The 14352-nt window shown below is 39.1% G+C and overlaps 1 protein-coding gene across 1 annotated transcript; it reads right to left on the bottom strand.

The window, feature by feature from the left end:
- On the bottom strand, positions 1225-13359 carry LOC109833338 (eukaryotic translation initiation factor 4B). The gene is made up of 5 exons (XM_020400977.1): positions 13179-13359; positions 7439-7626; positions 4653-4689; positions 4496-4569; positions 1225-2275 (listed from the first exon to the last, which is right to left on the bottom strand). Exons 1-5 carry the CDS (start codon positions 13344-13346, stop codon positions 1783-1785), a joined length of 960 nt encoding a protein of 319 aa, XP_020256566.1. The 5' UTR covers positions 13347-13359; the 3' UTR covers positions 1225-1782.

The raw sequence follows: 14352 nt of genomic DNA, 5'->3' as shown, positions 1-14352 counted from the left end.
TGATATGTATGTTACTCCAACAGTTCCTATTCAAAGACAACCTCAATAGTCAATACCTTTCCATAAAAAATACAAAATACTTCATATACCCTCAAGCAATTAATGTATGTGCTCCAATTTTTAGAATATATATATAGATGGAAATAGCCAAAAAGTTCTCTTATGGTCTGTGTGTTGTTTTTGCAGGCAATTTGCTGTCCCAGCCTTCACTCCGACTGCTTTCTTGTTCTGAATCTGCATGGTTTTCAATTGAAAGCTAAATGGTAAAACAAAGAACAGAGTGCTTTTGTACTTATTTGAACCCCTGTTTGTAGTTGAAATTAGATATTGGTATATATTTCTTTTTTATTAGCTTGCCGAGCTGTTGTATTTCTGAGGAGAATTTATTGAGGGTCATCGTCTTTTTTTCTCTTCAATTTTCATGTACACAATTAAATGTCAGTAATTTTCTAAGGAGAGTATTTGGTGCCAATTCAACTACACCCGCGGGGGTAAATACTCGCCCAATTCATCAAATCATAATCATCCATTCTTTCCCGAATAGAGTGAAAAACCGCACGAGGTATAAATTGGTATCTGAAAACATTAATACAGGCAGGAATATAGTTAGATGAATTATAAGCACTCGTAAAACAATTGATGATTATTACTGGTGCATTGAGATATCCAATACCAAAGGAATATAAATTTGGATCTGAAAACATTAATAGGGATTGGAACATATCAACTATAAAGTATGGCAAGATTACTATATTAGCTTATTATCCGATCACCCTATTTAAATCCAATCCATAATAGAAACTTAAAATTCTATTTGAAGACCTGAGCGCAAATTCATTATCAACATGAAAATATGAATACAAATTCAGTGCGTATGGAACCCCAAAGAAAGAATCTTAATAGACCTGCAATCGGATCTTATAAGGACCCACCCGAATCCAACCAGTTGTCATACCTAGCAACATGTGGCTAGAACAAAAGAAATATCAACCAAAATCATTTCACACTCGCCAAAAAAAAGCGAACATCAGAGTAATCGCTCAGACCAAGGCAAGCCTTTGGGTGAAGATATTTATCAGCCAAATAAAAAAGCAAATATCAGAGTAATCAGAGTGACACCAAGGCAAGCCTTTGGACAGCCAAATAAAGTAATGAGCACAAAAAGAAAATTGCAGTACCCAGTAGCCTGAAGAGGACCGCAAGCAGAATAAGTCACCACATCAATTGTTATCTTTGACTTCAGATTTCCCAGCAATGGCGTAAAAGCAAAAAGACGAAGGAAATCATCTCCAAAGAGAAGAAAGCCTCACAACACATGGAGGTTTCTAACTAATAGCATTTATGTAAAAAAAGCCTCAAAACAGATGGAGGTTTCTAAAAATAATAGCAATCACGTTTCTGTCAGCAAGAACATACGAGAATTCAATAGCAATCTCAACCCCATAGAATGAGTTTGCATCTGTATATATTGAAATTTCAATATTACCGTGTTTCAATCAACCATTATGACCCAACCCCTTCGCTTCTTCCCAAATATGAGAATATATCTCCAACAGTATCCCTGTGACATAATATCCTCACATAGTTTGAATCTCAGTTATATCATGAAAAAGCCCCCCTTTCTTCCTTCTGGAAAAGCAGCAGATGATCTCTGCTTTCTCGATTCATAAAATCTCAAGAATGAAAGAGACTGACGCCCTCACCATTCTCCTCATCTGCAAAAATCTAAGAGATGAAAATTGAGAGTTTTTATTATACCCACTCGCTCATTCTCTGAAAAGGTCAATAGCCATTGATGTGTCTTGGGTTGGCACCAGAGTAGAAATCCCTGGTTGTATCAGTCAGCCGTGAAAAGGGGGCCTGACCTAGGCCAGTGGAGCTCCTTTGACTTGGGAAATGGTTATCAGATCGAGGATCAGAGACCGACCTTGAGAATGCTTGGGCAAGCTCTAATGCTGAGGCTGCTTTCCCATGGCGAGATGCAGTACCTGGTACTTCTTGCTTTGGTTGCTCTACAGGCTTGCGCCATGTTTCAGGCTCGGGACGCCGCTCGGCAGGCCTCTCAATCTCCCTTGTGTTCTTCCAGTTGTCATTCCTCCATGAAGCTCTCAGGTTGTCTACCTTCTCATGGTCTGATCGTGCATCTTTCTTCTCAAACTCTCTTCCGCTTCTTTGATCAACCGAGGAACTGTCAGACCTTTCACCACGCCTGGTGGCTAGAGCAGGTGGCTCTTGCCTTGATTTCATGTCAGTTCTTTGGCTGTCACTTTTAACCCTTTGTAAAAACCGATCGCATAGTCAGGGCTGGAAAAGAAAGCCCAACAAAAAAAATTCCAAGACCAGAAGAGTGAACTAACAGTATAACATATAGAATTGACAGAGCACTGCATCAGGTGTTAGCAAAATGCCATATAGTTGAGATTCAACAAAATTAGGTCTGCCGCGCGTTGAGATCAGCTAGTTATCTACCAGGGCTGCGGGGGGCAGGGGCCCTGGGGGGGGGGGGGGGGGGCATGGGAATATTCTATAGAGGCGAATATAAAAACCTTCTCAGGGAAAGAGTGAGTCCATTCTTTTCACCCTTCCAAAAAAGCAACTAAACCAGACTTTATATCTCAAAATCCTGATTTGTAATACAAACAAAAAACGTCACAAACATAGCAGTTGGGTACACTATGATTCTCCAAATAAAGTATGTAACCATATATCAGGTTGCTTTTAGTATATTGTCGAACTTTACAAGATTCGAGAAATAAGGTAATTCCTAAAACAACTAGATTTTTCCAAACATATATTCTCATGATTCACATCTGTCTTGTATATTATTTTCAGAAGTAAACAAAGATTTACAGTTTCCAAGTGCTGGAATTGGTCATGACTTTGTTAAGGATATTCATGGTAGAGAAAATACGACATCACATTACCTCAAATCAAGTTTAATGCAAGTGCTTAACAGCGCAGAAAGGACATGCAATTGACTAATACTGCTAATTAGCATCAAAGGATTCCTAAATTATTAAGGATTTAATGGAGGCTGATTTGGAAACATTAGTAGAGTCATAACAAGAAGATATCTCAGGAAATGTTACAATATTCAAACTAGACGAGAATTTTCATGTTTGTTTTTTGTTTTCGTATTTAGCTTGCTGAAAGATTCTATTAGAACAAAAAAAATTCCATGCCTTACGATACTTCAATTACAAAATTCTCTCTAAGAAACAAAACATAGAAACCAAGAAGAACAATAGACAGGAAAGATCACTATGAAAGACAAATATGAACTGATTTTATATGAAGTTTATCGAAGAAGTAAGAAAAGGAAAGAGGAAAAAAAGATTGAAACAGAATAATTGAATGCTAATCGCAAGTAGATTGGTGTTTGAGGTCTCTAGAAATGACATGGCTGGGAAAACGTATTTTAATACAGCATCCAGAAGGACAACATCGCTTCATTTGCTGTCACATGTGCATGGAAGTCATTCAAAGTCAGTTATTTGAAACATCCACGATTTCTGATATATTCTTCCGAAACAATTTAAGGGAAGCACGAGTATATTTGGAGGATAGTGTTACAAAATAGAAAGTATAGCTAGCTACTACTTCAAAAAGTATATCCAACACATACGATTCTTGCTTAAAGATAGAAGAATTCAATGCAGCAGCAATCTGGGTCAACAATAGTATATGGAATAAACTTGCTATCTCATTGTAACAAAGGGTCCTTACAATATGGCAATTGACAAGATAGAAACAGAGCGACGGGCATGCACAAGGACAGCACTTTGGGTTTTTTTAGTCTACGACACCAAATGGAGCACAGTTATCCCACATATTAAAAGCCCCTCCCATTTTTCATGTTACCAAGATTATGTGGAAGTGTATAATAGAACTGACTTTGTTTGGCTCCTTACCTTTTTTCTGATTCCCAAAGAAAATTAGTGATTTCCTACAGCAAACAAAATCAGTACACCACCTTGTTCGGGCACTCTACTCGCCTAGGAGAACATGGTTCCTTCTCTAGTTTCATGTACATACCCGACATCCCTCGCTGTTGAGTTTTGCCCAGGCTGAGAATTTGTCACTAACCATTGTGAGTTGACTCTAGATTGATAACAAGGGAATTTGGTGCAGAGAACCTGTTATGCTATCTTGGTGGAACCAGATTACATCAGGATCATCAACAATTTATAAGGGAACACAAGTGTATCAGGAAATCTAGTAAACTGATTCAGGAGTTTACAACCATCTTTGATAAATTAAGGATCAACTGATCCATGTATGCAAAGTAAGAGTTAAGTAATGCAGTTGACGTCATAGCTAAACCAAGAGTAAACCCCATACAGAAAGTTAGTCCTTAGTAGTTACAAGAAAGATATTACAGAGTTCAACAAGAAGTATTCACTAGAAGTTGACTTGTATCTAGTATAACTATCATAAGACTCTATACAGGTAATAATCACTGCCATCGTCAGCAAGAGAGTAAGGCCGAGAGTACCTGTGACTGTGAGCTGGTGAAATCACCTCTTGACTGTTAGCTACAACATCATCTACTCCACGTTCTTTTAGAACCTGGAAAAAAAGTAAAACTCATCATCACCTATATACTAGAAAGCAAGCTCCAAAAAGAAAAACAGTAAGGAGTGAAACCATACAAGTTCTCGTGGGCGGGCACCACCAAACACCGATTTCCTGTAGAAGAAAAAGGAAGATATTTTAAGTGGAAATACAAACATTCAAACGAATTCTTGGAGAACTGTCGCACAAAGAAAAAAAAGGGCCATGTGGTTGACAATACATGTCCTGGAGGCGGAAACAAAAATCAGAAACAGAAACCCACACTCTGCAAGTCTGCAAAAAGTGACCAGTGAGCTTCCATTCTAGGAATTGTGCTGTAATGGACTATGCAGATAATGTTAATCTCTTAAGAATTGGTGAAAGGCCTTCATGCTGAAAATGGACCTACAACAGCAGGTTTGAAGAAAACCTATGGTAGTCCCAATCAAAGGTTGGCATGCTTCAAGGACAATAGGGTTTCCATAACAAGTAGATTGATCAGGTGTAATGCACTAGGAACACACTTTCTCACTTTAGATGACTGACTCTCTGACCTCTTTCATCGACAGAAAATTAAGTGGACACATGACCTTTCACTCTGCATTACCATACTATTGATTTTTGCAAATGATGTTTAGGGGTGTAAGTTGAACGAATATTTATCAAATAGTTTATATTGGCTTAATAGTTTGTTCAAATTTCATTCTGGTTGTCATTTAATTGAAACAAATATGCTATCATATTCATACCGTAAATGAAATGTTGGTCACTCTCATTCTCCATTCATTGCTTATCAATTTTTTTAAAAATACACACTTGGTCAATTACATACTTGCTTCATTGATTTATCAGAAAAAAAAAATTTAATGTGTGTATAACAAATACATGCACACGCGCACACACATGCAGTGCACCCAACATCCACACCCATGCACACACATATGGGTACACAGACAGACGAATTATATTATTTTTAATTTAAAATTGACAGTAATATAGAAGGCAAGCTAGCATTAGCAAGGCAAGTTAACTTGAGGCAATAATCCTTAAAGGCACAAATGAATGCACCATGTTTGGATGGGGCATGAAGAACAAAAGAAGAGGTAAGGTGTAGAGGGGTCCCAGTTTGGTCTTGGGAACGTCTGGTGGGATAAAGGCTATTGTCTCTCTTCCCTTCTTTAGCTGTGTCCTGGTTTTTTCCTGTTCAGGCATGTTTGACATTAGAATCCCCTGTTAAGCCATTCTTTTGGTTCTGCTGCTTCTGCAGATGGGATTAAGTCCATATTAAAAAGAAAACTTCAAAATCTATTGGGTATAGATATGTTGGCACAAGGAGGCGAACTATCAATGATAAATCAGTCAATCTTTTGCTCTGGCTATTTTATAAACTAGCTGTTCAGTTGTGCAGTAGTGGGGCAGCCTTAGCCAGAGTACCCCAACCCCAACCCCACCCCACCCCCCACCCCCCCAAAAAAAAACCTCTTCTCTTTTGAACTTGTGTCTGACACACTTCTAGTGTTAATTCTATTTTCTATTTTTTTTTTCTTTTTTATGTTCCACTCTAATGAAAATTCTAACTTACAGAACTCTGTAATTGAATTATTCACAGACTATCTAAATCAAATCAACCAAAAAAATGAAAAGAAACTCAGTGTTTGATCCAACTGATTCCAGACATAACGATATTATAGTGTTTTGCAGAACTAATACACTCCACTGACAACTCCTTGCTGAGTGATGCGTGGTGGGTGCTAACTTCATTTTCAAACAAAAGCAACTCAGTTTTCAATTGTTCATGAATGAATATCCGATATAGAGGCCCTTTGTAGTCCCAAATAAATTTAACAAATTCATGTTTTCTTTATTTGCAGACAGGTTAAGGCTTAGCACACAGTAATTTACACGAAAAAATACTATCTTGTACTGCTGTCTTTCAACTATGAAAACACTTGAATGTCATTAAGACCAGTTTCCTACCTTGAGGTATAATTAGGCCAAATTTGTGTATGGAAAAAGGGGCAATTCAACGGAAGGTATGTGATGTTATCATTTCAGCTTTTACAATACCTATGGCTCTATGGAAGTACATACTCTCAATACGCGTCAAAAGTATTTTAAGAGTAAACATAATATTAGCCACCCAAATTTCCAGAAATTTTTGGAACATACAAATGAATGATAATAGAAAAAAATGTTTGAAGCAGGGACAAAGCTGAGCATATGTTCAGTACATAATCTGGATAGACATCTAAAATTAATTTCATAAATCAGGCAGACTTAAGGATGAATTGATGAAGCGCCAACAACTTAAGGATGAATTGATGAAGCGCCAACAACTTCAAAGCCCATTTATATAGGGGGTAATGATGCAAAACAAAATATTTTTAAGCCGCTTCAAATGATTAATCAAAATGACCACGCAGGTCTGGCCTGAGGAAAGATGGAGCTTTAGGCATTAAACTGTTCAAGTAGCCAAGTCAGGGGCCACCCTACAAAAATATGGTAGATGAATTTAAACCATCACGAAAGTAAGGACATATATAAAACACAAGTTTACTATGCGAATTCAAAGAATATTAGGTTTGTTTCAGATATTATGCTTCAACACTAGATAACATTCAAAATTTTTGTGTAAGCTGAAATATGGGAAAGGATATAATTGCATAAGCCAAAAAATACACTACGCACAGAAATAGGGAAATCAGAGGGGAATCCAAAACAACAATGTGGTATTTCCATGAGTTCCAACTTGAACTCTTGCAAGTCGAATAAGTAATTCAGTATGAAAAGTTCATCACCTAATATGAAAAGTTGAGATGAATTATAAAAACTAACAGAGTACTTCAGCGCATGCAAACACATGCATAGAAGCAAGATTTCTGACCTTTCTTTTTCAGTGATATCATCTGATTGCTCGACAGGCAAGGAACGAGGCTTCAGATTCAATCTTGGACGCTCACTTCCTCGATCCCCAATGTCTGCCCCTGCGGACCCAGGTCTTGGCATATTCATATTTCCCTGCAACTCACGAGAATTTTCCACACACACAGGATGTATAGTTGGCTGATGTTCCTGCAAAATAGAAACAAAGGCTAGCAAGTTAAAAGCAAATGGAAAGCAAAGTATTCCTAATAATCAAAATATGCATGCAAATCAAAAACACATCTTATTGGTTGCGATGGACTTATTTAACTCATACAACTTAGAATGTAACATGTTACACATTTTTTTAGACTCCCCAACATAGAATGTTATCTCACAGGTACCAAGTACCAACCAAATCACCACACTGAAGGTCCAAGACGGGTATAGTGCCACCTCTCCTTGACATGCATACCAATCTAAGGGGACAACAGTTCCAAAAAATCAAGAGTTACCAAATCAGCTAGGCCGCACTGACACATGTACAAAATATGACTGGGATACAACACAGCTACAGAGAAATGAAAAAATTCTGAAAATTCAGGATATGGATAATTTGTGGATAGGACAGTAACAAACTCTATTTCTGTGAGGTTAACTGCTACATATTTTGTAAAACAAATTTTTTGAAGGCAAACATGGTTGAAAAGTCAATACTTCAGATCATTAAAATACAATTTAAACAAGCGAACCAGTTTCATAAAATGCTCCTTGAAGTCAAACCTACTAGTCATGCATAAGATTCTTAATACCTTAATCTCAGAAACATCTCTTATACATCTTCTATATGCTTGGGTACAGTACAAATTACTAGATATGTTATAGAAGCACCCAGCGCGTAGACATCACATATCCAAGTATTCAGTACATACTGAATATAGGTGCCTCTCTCTTATCAAAATAAATATGCAGCATACCATATCAGCTGCAGAACTACCGGTTAGCCAAAAGCATTGACCAGATAGAAGCAACTGGGTGAAATCAAAATAAATAATGACTGAATGGAGTAGGATGGGTGATGAGTGATGCAAATGAGTCTAGAAAGCAGTGATGAGAAGAGAACGCTAGCATAGCATATTGACATTTGAATCAAGTAGCATAAAAAGTCAGAGAGGTGTTGTAGGCATATAAGGATATAAAGGGTGATAACAGAATTAATCAGGAGAATGATTGGAGGTTAGTGACTGCAAAGATGGTGATTAAAACAATTTGGCATCGCTGACAAGAAGCAGAGGAATTGGGGCAGACAATTCAACATCTACCTTCGCATATAGGGGCTTCAGAAAGATTGAAAACCAGTTGTCCTGCTAAATCCAGAATGCATATCAATGAGGAAGGTAGTGTAAAAAGGAAGCCTACGAGAAATAGCATAGAGGATCCACCATGCCATCCTAGACAAGGTATGCTTTCAAAGAGTTGAACAATTTTTCAAGAGCTTCCAATGTAGGCAACACAATAACGGGACAGGAAGATGCTACAAACTCAACAAACGAATTCAAGGTTCCTTCTTACCTTCAGGAAGAAAGAGACTTTATGGTGGTACAAGGAGCTTCAAAAGTTTAGATAGTTTTCGACACACATGGAAGTTCTCCTGAGTAGCCATAACCTAGTTTGGAGCCACTAAGATCAAACTAATATGGTTATAAAATGTAATTTAAGAAGGGTTTCTACAATGTTATAATAAGCACTAGGAGCCATTAGGCTCCGGACTGGCACCTAGGCACTTAGGCGCCTAGGTGGATGCCCAAGCAAGACCTAGGCGAATTTATTTTTTTATTTAAGTAGTGTCGAAGGAGGTTTTGTTAAAGGTTAGAGAAGGTGTTCATAGTCAGTGGATGAGAGCGGAGAAGGTCGAAGGAAGTTGGAGGATGTGGAAGGGGCAACAAAGAAAATATCAACCAAGACCCAAACGATGAAATCCACACAGGCGGCTCATACTCCCCTAAATGTTCCCAAGACCTAGTCGGACGACCTATCAATGTTTCAAATACACTTCTAATCTAAAAAGAGAGAGACGAGACTTGTTAAAACAGTGGCCTATATCAATGTCTCAAATACACTACGAAGAGCTCTCATACAAAGTGCAAAAGTTTCGAGAGGAGTTTCGCTAGGTTGCTAGCACTAGGTTGATAAGGGAAGTTTTTGCCAGTCTGTTGACAATAGAGTGATGGACCTTAAAGTAGGAAACCTTCTCAATAGAGCTCCTACCATGTCCAACCATGTTGAACATTGACATTCTATGGACATTGTGTCGGTCTGGATACACTTAGCATATCTAACCAAGCAGTTGATATTTTAAGTTCAGATACAATTAAAAAAATATTTCTAGAGCTGGATTTGTATGATTTAATCAATTGAGAATGTAGTCCAGTCTTGGCAAATGATGAATTAAACAAATTTGTAATAGATATTAGTAGCACTAATAATAATTTTTCTAGGAGTTTCTTAGTGCTATCAAGTTTGGAATTTTACGAATTAGTTTCATTGTTGATCTTTGATCTTAGAGAACTTACTAGATGCCATTTTTATGTTTACTATAAAACACACAAGCGCATGCTCACACATATACGTATAAAACCCCTACATTATTTTCTTTGGCTAGTGTCCCATAATAGGCTTCCTACTAGCGAGCTCTGTTTCCATCGTAATTGTGCAGCTTCTGCTTGTTGTAATTGGTGCCCGAATACTATTGAGACGACTCTTCATGTACTCCGTGATTGCAATAGGGCAAAAGAAATATGGAATTTCATGGTGCTTAGCTGGAAAAAATCTTGCTTTTTCAATTTTCCTTTAATAGATTGGTTATCAATGAACCTTCAATTCGATATGGGCACTTGTAGTGGTTCGGCTTGGGATTGTATCTTCAGTGTTACGTGTTGGTTTTTATGGAAATGGAGAAATTTTTCTATCTTTGACAACAATTTTGAGAGGCCTGCTTCACCGATAATGGCTATTATGACTTTTGTGAATGATATTAGGCGTGCATTGGATTCTTCCATGAGTTGGGACAAGCAAAAAATTAGGGAATCTATCGATATTTCTTGGTCTAAACCAGAGCAAGGATGGGTTAAGACCACCACGGATGGGGCAAGATCTTCAATAGAAGACATAGTTGGCATTAGGGGTCTTCTTAGGGACGATACCGGTGCTTTTCTTGGTGGTTTTGCTGGCTCAATTGGATATCGTTCTGCTCTTAAAGCAGAGTTATGGGCAACTCAGGTAGGACTACAATTATGTTGGGACAAGGGATATCGAAAAGTTATACCCGAAGGCGATTCAACTCTACTAGTAGATGCAATTCAAGGAAAGTGTGCCTCCGAGTCTTTGGATTCGACCATTTTGGGTGAGATTAACTTGCTACTCACAAAGGATTGGGATGTGAGATTTGTCCACATTTACAGGTAAGGTAACCAGTGTACAAATTGGCTTGTTAAATTTGGCTTCACCGTATCTGCAGATATACTATTTTTTGAAGATCCTCCTAATGGTCTGCTACCTTCGATTTTCAGTGATTTGCAAGGGGATTCTGTTCCCCGCTTTTGCTTAGTTTTTTTTTTTTTGTCCTCTGTTTTCTGGGCCTTTACTCTGTTCAATTACCCCAAAAACCTTGTATTATACTTTTTACAAATTGGTAATGTTTATATTTGTATTCATAGCCATGTTCATGGGGCCATGTATGCATAACATAGGTGATGGAGGATGTATAAGAGGATGTTAAGTATAGCATAATGACATGGAAACATTTTATTCAAAAATGATCAATGACCATTTACCATTGTTATGGGTGCAAAGGATTCAGATCATAGAAGTCGGGCACGTGGGACACCATAGCAAACCGATCCGAGTTCAATCGTCCCGGATTCACAATGGAACGAGACCCGATTCACCAACTCTAATGACCCGATTTAGAATTCAAACCAATTAAAATTTTAACAAACAATAACTTTTTTTCAATAGAATAAACAAAAAAGTCAATTAACCAAATAAAGTATGCATACTTTAATTGCAACATAATTCTCAAGGTTCTTTTATCATTAATGACATCAACTAGCATATTTCTTAAATTTGATTATTGCAAAACCTACAATTCCTGCATTTGAGAACCAAACATAACACATACCACGTTTCCTAGCATACCATATAAGCCTATCCCCTAGTACCTGATTCCTAATAAGTGACGTACCACGCAACTATGATTCAAACACAAATCAAAATACTATTTATCATATCTAACTATATGTATGCATTTTTAATTATGAATCTTAACACGCATATAGGTGGGTTTTGGTAAGGAAAACACATATCTATATTCATCAAAGATCGGAAATGGATATAGATTGAAAGTAAATGAAACTAATATGCATACATATGAAATGTGAACGTGATAGATAAGACTCAAAGGTATATAAATCATACTATAGACAAAATGTCCATATACAATAAAATTTCTCAAATTAGAGACTTAACATATCTATTACACCAAAACTTGGGATTAGACTCCTTGATCACCAGATTCACCACAAATGGCTTCAAAGTTATTAATCTAGGACCAAATTAATCTCAATCATTTGGACCAGCTAATATCATATTTTCACCTAACTTCTCTATGTATATTTGCACATATATTTGATCAAAGATAGAAATTATCCATATTTGTACTGAGTATTCCGCTAAACAAGGATGTTTATATATCCACAAAAACCGTATCAAGTTACACTGAGCATGTTTCGCAACTTTTATCTATGAAGCACGGACACGCATAACATGAAACCGTGTCGTGTCGTGTCGTGTCCGTGTCGGACACACGTGTCGGACACACGTGTCGAACACACGTATCCTATGTATATTTTAGGATTTGCCTCGTGTCGGCGTGTCGGATGGCCGTGTCGGATCCGTGTCCGTGCTACATAGACTTTTATAATCCACAAATAGATTATAATCCAAGCGGATTATAATCTAGTGTGTTTCATAAATTTAGCAGATTATAATCCACTTTCAATAGTAAAGTGTTTGGTAAATGGGTGAATTATAATCCATATTTATAGTCAAAATGACCAAAAAGGACAATGAGGTCAGTGATGAGTTAATAATAATGAGGCCTTGAATTTTGTGAAATTATAAGGGGTATAATTATCTTTTACTTGGTCAAACCTCATAGCTTATAAGCCACCAAATAATAAGCTACTTTGACAATTTGCTGGAAATACTCTTCATATCACTAGCAAGCATCCAAAAATCCAAGTCCTAATCTCAACTCCTTTGTACGAATCTAGTCCCCCTAATTACCATGACCATCATCAGCGTAACAAAAAAAAGAATCTAACTCTCCGAACCCTTTCTACACTCCTAAGGCCATATGCTCCACTAAAACACACACAAACAACACACGTGCATGCGAGCACACACCCTTCAAGCCACCCGAACCCGAAACTCAGGCCCCAACTTTAATTGTAGCTTAGTTTCCCGCTCCATCAGGATAATCGCCTTCTCATCAAAAGCAACTTTGCCACATCCTCATATTCTTGTATTGTTGCAGCTTCATCCTCCTACAACCCTAACACACCTTCTCCTCCGCCATCACAATTTTATATCGGGAATATACTAAAAACATGATTGAGCAAAGAGATAGATTTTTTTTAAAATGAAAACTAGTCATTACAATAGATCCCATATAAAACTGAAGGGGAAGAAAAGCTGTGTACCTGTTTCTCATCCAAGAACCACGTATCATTTCCTTCCATTGGCCTTGACCTCGGTAAAAGCTTCAACTTCGGCCTCTCCCCTCCCTCCAACCCCAACCCCTGCTGCTGCTGATGCATCTGGGACACACCACCCGACCTTCCCTCATTCGAAACCGGCCTTGCTCCCATCAATTATATACCAACAGCCTTCTCCTTCACTTCTGATGCAATGGTGACTCACCTCGCCTCATCCACCAACCCTAACTGTCTCCTCAACCTAACCGCCTCCCCATCAGGCAGCCGAAGGCGTTACAGGCTTCATCAGCTTCCATCCCCCGATGAGACCTGAATCGATTGCGCTGGCCACTGCGCGAATCTCGACGACAAGCTCGCCCCGAAAACCGAACCGGTTGAACCGGTTCAAGGACCGGCTTGGTCTCTTCCTTCCTCAATCCCCACGCGTTCGGCGCCGTCCCAGGACCCAGATCTAGGCTGAGGCTGCGGCTGAGCAGGCGGTTTCGGGTCGCACCGCGCAGAAATGCTAAACGGTCTCCGAGACCGGATCGGGAACCGGAGCGGATCGACGAGGGAAGCGGCGGAGGCATCGAAGGGCTTGCGCTCGTCCTCGTCGAAAGTGGCGCCCGATGTTCACCGGGAGTCGATAAAAACGGCGGCCCCGCTCGTCAACGACCGAATCCGGTCCCAAGCGGCCGCCCACTGCCCTCCGCCGGCGGATCCGGGCCGAGGTCGGTGGTGCGTCGCTACGCGACCCCATCGACGAGAGGGCCCCACCGATACCGGCGGCCTCGCCGACCTGCAACCGAAAAAGAGAGATGAGACTTTGAAACATAGGACGGCGCGTCGGGAAAGGAGGGGTATTTCGGGAAACTTACACGCCGGGGGCAGAGGGGAGGGCGAGATCGGAGGGGATTGAACCGCCATGGAAATCCTTGAGCGTCATTGTGGATCCGCTGAAGGATTTCTTCTTCGACATCTTTGCCCTCGGCGTTGGGGTTTATCCGCACTGCGGTTCTTGCTATTGAAGGAGAATTCCGGGGGATGGAGGAAGAGGGCGGTGGAGGTATCGGGGAGATTTCAATAAAAAGGAGACGGGGGTGTCTTTTTATTCTGAGATTTGAGACGAGGGTAAATAAATGCCCTTGAAATTTGGGGGGAATTACGAGGGTTGATGGGG

This window comes from Asparagus officinalis, chromosome 3 (assembly GCF_001876935.1).
Source record: "Asparagus officinalis chromosome 3, Aspof.V1, whole genome shotgun sequence".
Classification (NCBI taxonomy): Eukaryota; Viridiplantae; Streptophyta; class Magnoliopsida; order Asparagales; family Asparagaceae; genus Asparagus; species Asparagus officinalis.
The sequence above is the reverse complement of the archived record's forward strand: the minus strand, read 5'-3'. Positions and strand labels throughout refer to the sequence as shown.

Bases quoted from the DNA above. Each gene is read 5' to 3' on its own strand.
- LOC109833338 (XM_020400977.1), bottom strand. From the start codon at position 13,346: ATGGGAGCAAGGCCGGTTTCGAATGAGGGAAGGTCGGGTGGTGTGTCC. The intron at 7,627-13,178 runs GTACACAGCTTT...TCTATTTTGCAG, and splicing joins GGTTCTTGGATGAGAAACAG to GAACATCAGCCAACTATACA. The intron at 4,690-7,438 runs GTCAGAAATCTT...TTTCTTCTACAG, and splicing joins GATATCACTGAAAAAGAAAG to GAAATCGGTGTTTGGTGGTG.